Here is a 5,975-nt window from a genome sequence, read left to right as displayed (position 1 = left end):
CCAGTCTTCTCTCTTGGCGTATCTCACCATTATGCATAAAAAAACAAACCAGTGAACATTTGAACCAAATTGGTTGCGAGAGAATGGAAGAATAAACACCCTTTTCGCATAAGCTCTGTGCTTTCAGATGCTTGACTTCGAGACCACCAATGCAATACTCATATTAGTGAGAAATTACCTCCCTCTCAAAAACTACGGGGGAAAACGTTTCTCACATGGTATGTATACTACCAACCTCTCCCCATTACTCGTTACCAAGTAAGTTTTATGCCAACAATTATTTTGAGTAATTACCAATAGTGTTCAGCAGCGCCTTTAATAATGGCTTATCTGTGGTATTGTTCTGTGTCTGTTTTTATTGTTATTATTGGCAATTTACAGTTTTTCAAAATGAGGTCGATCTGGGAAAGCTAAACGAACGCACCCATTACTGAACATATAAAGTCACACTTCGAGGCTCGAGAATAACGCCAGAGACCGGCCCTGCAGTCGGCGTGTACATTCACCTTTGACCTACACTCATTTCACATAGAGATACGCAGTCAAATTCTACACGAACATTACATGTACATGTTAAGTCCATGCACATGCATGTACTGTATAACACATACACGTGTGGACACAGCATGCATGCAACTGAAAGTAAGGCCGTGTCCGAAACGACGACTTCGGCTACAGCTACGTCTAGATCAGCGCGTCTACCAGTGTTGAAGAATAGGCAGACGCGCGCGATCTAGCCGTAGCTGTAGCCGAAGTCGCCGTTTCGGACACGGCCTTAGCTTTCCATACCTGTGTTTTGATTGGTCGTTCGAGGTGACCACATCAGACCAATCAAAACAAACACAGCTACGGTAGCTTTTAGTCACTGCATTTTTATCCAATGATATCATTGTTATCAATGGAATCGCTGGATCTAAATAGCAGGGGCCCAGTCTAGTACAGGTCTTGCTTCTTCATCGGCCACCACTTCTAAATGTGTCTAAAAGGGTCGATTTCAACCTCGTTCCAGGGGTGATCGATCTCACCGAGCCAATTCCCCCAGCATGCCTTGCTCGCTCATTTGCTTTAAATCTTGCACATTTAAATTGAGCAAGTGGCCGATCCAATCTACGCACACGATTAACTATGGTAACGCGAAAAAGAGGCATCAAGTCATATAGCCTTTTCGTGTGCTTACGGTTAGCAGCGCTATGAAATGTTAACTCCACAGTAAGCAAAAATCGGCCGCTAAGCAGCTCTATGAAATTGGGTCTTGATGGTTAGAGCCCAATTCGAGCTTTTGACTCAGCAGTCAAAAATGCCATATTTCTTTTGAAAAGTTAAGATTTGTTGCAATTATTTTTCAGACCCGTAAAAGAATGAAAGCTATGACTGGACGTCAATCCGGGTATGCTTCGCCTTGGGGTCAGCGATTACTTCTCGTTACCATGGTGATGAGCTGCATCAACATGCCATGCGCAGACAGCAAGAACATACTGGTAGTGGATTCAATGTTTGCCATGAGCCATTACCAGACTCTGAGCCTCATAGGTGAGAGGTTCAAGTTAGCCTTCAACATAATTGTTTGTCTGTGTGTGTTTGTCTGTGGTTTCTTTTTGAGGGGGGGGGGGGGGAGTGGGATTGTTTGTTTGTCTGGTAGTGGATTCAATGTTTGCCATGAGCCATTACCAGACTCTGAGCCTCATAGGTGAGAGGTTCAAGTTTGCCGTCAACATCATTGTTTGTTTGTTTGTGTGTGTTTGTCTGTGGTTTCTTTTGAAGGGGGGGGATTTTTTGTTTGTCTGGTAGTGGATTCAATGTTTGCCATGAGCCATTACCAGACTCTGAGCCTAGTAGGTGAGAAATTCAGATTTCCCTTCAACATCATTGTTTGTTTGTTTTTGTGTGTGTGTTTGTTTGTTTGTTTGTATGTTTGTTTGTTGCGGCTGTTTTGCGGTTTTTGTAATTGTTTTATCAGCCTCATTTTGATCTTTGTAGGTCGGTTTTAAATTATTCTATGAATTATTTTATTATTTTCTTGTTAATCCAAGTGGTTTACTTTGATGTATGTATATATGGAATTAAATTTTGTTAAATTGAAAAAAAGACAAAGAAAAAAAACATAAGCTGTTATGCGCCTTTAAGACTTCCGGGCCAGAACTGATCTTGAACCAATTTCATAAAGCTGTTAAGCAAAGATTACTGCAAACTCGATGACCAATTGAGCCCAAATTTTCACAGGCTTGATTTTATTTGATGTTGGGACACGCCAAGTGAGAATATTTTTGACAAAATTAATTACCAAACATGTCCATGTATCTTTAAAGGTGGAGAACTGGCCGGTAAAGGTCACAACGTAACAGTCCTCATCGGTGAGTGTATGCTGACACACGTCGACACGACGAAGCATCGAGACATTCTCCATTTTGAATTATACGACTGCGGAATAACGGCGGAGGAGCAAACCGCCATAAAAACTATTTTCGGAAAGTTGAGTCTCACCGGTGAGCTCTCGTCCTTCACATGGTACGCGAAGATGTGGCTCGGTCTCCTGCCTTACGATCCTGAAATCTCGGCTTTCAGGAAGTATATTTTTGACAACAAGGCCTCTGACAAGAGGTACGCAGAGTTAAAAGATATCAAAGAACGCCTGATTGCGCTGAACTTTGACCTAGTGGTATGTGACACTTTCACCCCGTGGTGTGCCGTTTACGCTCACGATATGTTGAGTCTTCCTTACGTAAACGTGGTCAGCTCGACCTTCCTGGGCACCCGGTACACCCGCTGGGCGAACAGCCCCTCGCCCCTGGGTTACGTTCCGGAGTTCATGACGCACTACACGGACTCCATGCCGTTCCTTCAACGGGTGAAGAACTTCCTCATGCACTGCCTCTCACTGCTCATATACGATTACATTAGTCTGAAGAATTTAGACGTGATCAGAGATACGTGGGGGAATCGGTCGAGCTTGTCCAACCGCGAGATCATGGCAGGTGCCTCTCTTTACGTTGTAAATCAGGACTTTCTGTTTGAGTACCCTCGACCCCTGCAGCCGAACATCGTGCTCTGCGGAGGGGTGTCGACAAGAGAAGCTCAACCTCTTTCCCAGGTAAATAACGTGACAATGTTGTAGACTGGTCCCCTGCCTTTATCCGCAACGATAAATACAGGTACTGGTTTTAGAAAACCAGTGATTTCACAGAGCTGTGTATTAATAGAGAGTTGCGACATTTTTCTTTGGTCACATGGTTGCTGGATGCCATCCATTGATCTCCATTATACTGATATAATGGAGATCAATGATGCCATCTTATCTCCAAATGCAGCACAACCCAATGGGCAGACTAGTCTGGCACCCCGTGTTCGCCCATGCGTTTCTTGGGGAACGAAATAATCGCTTCTAATCGCAAGTTGTCGTAACTCTCCCAATATACTGCTCTGTGATTTCAATGAGTAGAGGGCACCCTCTCCCATAAATCAAAAGGAGGTTGTTCATTGGTCAATGCAGTGCGTCGTGCGTACACAATCCGCGCGTGTCCGTTGTTGCACTCAGCGGTTAATTTACCTAAAAGAAGGCGGATATGATGACATCGAGTCTCAAATCTTGAAATGTTTTTGCGCCATGTTTAATGTTTCCACTTTCTTTCCAAGGAACTTGAAGCATTCATGCAGGGATCTGGCGATGAGGGCGTGCTTGTGTTTTCTTTCAGTACCCTCGTCAACCACATGGACGACAAAATGGCCGACATGATCGCTGGTGCCCTGGCGAGACTACCCTTTCGAGTCGCTTGGAAGTACATGGTCGAACGGCAACCAGCTACACTTGGTAACAACACGCTCTTGTCTGAATGGATCCCGCAGAATGACCTATTGGGTAAGTTTTACTGCACAGTGAAACAAAAAAGGTATGAATGTTAATTGTTGTTTACCCATACACCGATATGTGTAAAGCACCGTATACTCAGTATTTTCCCGAGTCCTGTGAACAAAATCACATGCAGACTACTCGGTTGTGATTTGAACCCAAGACCTTTGCAACATTAGACCAGTTTCTCACCAACTAGACCTCCGGGATTGGCCAGTACCTGAGGCAGTTCGAATCCTATGTGTTTTAGCAGCGTGTAACGCAACGATACAGGTGTGGAATACACTTTATAATAGACTAATAATTAACTTAAAAAATTGCATGAGTTTTCAAAGCAACAACAAAGCAACAATGGAGGTTTCGTGGCTGAGCGGTTAAGAGCACCGCCACCGAACTCAAGCTCTGACCTGTTCCAGGGAGTGTTGGTTCGGGAATCGTGACACGTGTCCTTAAGCAAGACACTTTTAACCACTGCTTTTTTTTCTCCTTCGGATGGGACGTAAAAGCTGTAGGTCCCGTAAATGACCCCAGTACACACTCTTATCGCAAAAGAGAAGGGGTTTGCCCCGGTCGGTGTGTCTGGCAGGCAGACTATCTTCAATTATGAAGGCTGCACTAGGGGAAGAAAGAAGAAGAAGAAGATATGAAACTGTTATAATACACCCTTTCTATTTCTCTCTCCCAAAGGACACAACAAGACCAAAATGTTCGTCTACCACGGTGGGGCGAACGGGGCCTACGAGGCAATCTACCACGGGGTACCAGTGGTTGGCATACCACTATTTGCTGACCAGCTGGACAACATGCTCCGTCTGCGCAGTCGCGGTATGGCAGAGCATTTCGGAGGCATCCTGGAGGTTACGACCGATACGCTGTACGAGAAAATCATGAAGGTGGCTACAAACCCAAGGTAAATATTTGGAGACTTCAGAACTCTAGGTGGCAGCATCAGACTTACCAGGAAAACTGTCCAGGTTTCGACTGGTAACCAGCTTTATATGGGTAACATGATGGTGTGCTTTACAGGCTTATAATCGGGTCTCCTGAAGAAATTCTATGTGGGGTACCACTCTGTTATAAAGGCAAGCCTTGTGGGGTAGCATTGTTCCATTGCTAAAAGTATCCAGTAAGAACGGCACACACTAGCCTGAACATCTGATGTCACACTTCGAGGCTCGTGAATAACGCCAGATACCGGCCGGCCAGCCGGCGTGCACAATCACATTTGACCTACTTTCATTTCACATAGAGATACGCAGTCAAATTCATGGTAAGCTCATGTCACTGCATGTTTATCCAATGATATCATCCAATGGAATCAATGGATCTGAGTAGCAGGTACATACACCTGTCTTTATCATTGCCCAGTCTTGGCACACACAAACTAAACAAAGGACTTGCCAGGAGAGGGGTGTGTAAAACAAATGAATATGAGGCTTGGTTAAACTTGTCCCAGTCGCTGAGAGTTAACACAAGCAGGCTGAGGTTCCAATCAAATCTTCCCTTTTCTTTCAAATTTAAACTTGCAGCTACAAGAAAAATGCCGAACGGACCTCGGCAATATACAGGAGCCCGCCATTGCGCCCTCTAGAGAGGGCAGCCTTCTGGATCGAGCACGTGATGACGCATGGGCATGAACACCTGCAGTCAAACCGTGGTAACATGACATGGGTTCAGTTGAATCTGTTGGATATAGCTGGGACACTTATTGCTGTCTGTTTGGTGCTAGCGTTGTCGTTGTGGTGGTGGTGCACTACGATTTCGAAAGAACTGTCGTAAATCAGTCTTATGTGGCGGGAAGCCATGCCACTCTTGCAAAGAGCCATGGCGGACAACTCTTTTTAGAGTGAAAGACGGTACTTTTAACACGATTTAGAGTAAAGTTCGTTCCAACTACTCAAAAAGAGTGACATAGATTGACTTTCCCTCTCAAAAGAGTGAAACAGACACCACACGGACACTTACTCCTTTGGTACATTAAGAGTCACTATAGACACCTTTGGTAATTGTCAAAGACCAGTCTTCTCACTCCGTGTATCCCAACATAGGCATTAAATAAAACAAATCTGTGAAAATTGTGACTCAAAGTCATCGAAGTTGCAAGAGAATAATAAAACAAAAACACTCTGTT

At 44.5% G+C, this 5,975-nt stretch overlaps 1 protein-coding gene across 1 annotated transcript; it reads left to right on the top strand.

Moving 5' to 3' along the window:
• The first annotated feature begins 1,427 nt into the window (after window positions 1-1,427).
• Window positions 1,428-5,623, top strand: LOC117305871 (UDP-glucuronosyltransferase 2C1-like). The gene is made up of 5 exons (XM_033790756.1): window positions 1,428-1,530; window positions 2,307-3,088; window positions 3,631-3,853; window positions 4,532-4,754; window positions 5,374-5,623. The coding sequence occupies exons 1-5, from the start codon at window positions 1,428-1,430 to the stop codon at window positions 5,621-5,623; spliced, it is 1,581 nt and encodes a 526-aa protein (XP_033646647.1).
• The last annotated feature ends 352 nt before the right edge of the window (window positions 5,624-5,975 follow it).

This window comes from Asterias rubens, unplaced genomic scaffold (genome assembly GCF_902459465.1).
Source record: "Asterias rubens unplaced genomic scaffold, eAstRub1.3, whole genome shotgun sequence".
Classification (NCBI taxonomy): domain Eukaryota; kingdom Metazoa; phylum Echinodermata; class Asteroidea; order Forcipulatida; family Asteriidae; genus Asterias; species Asterias rubens.
The sequence above is the reverse complement of the archived record's forward strand: the minus strand, read 5'-3'. Positions and strand labels throughout refer to the sequence as shown.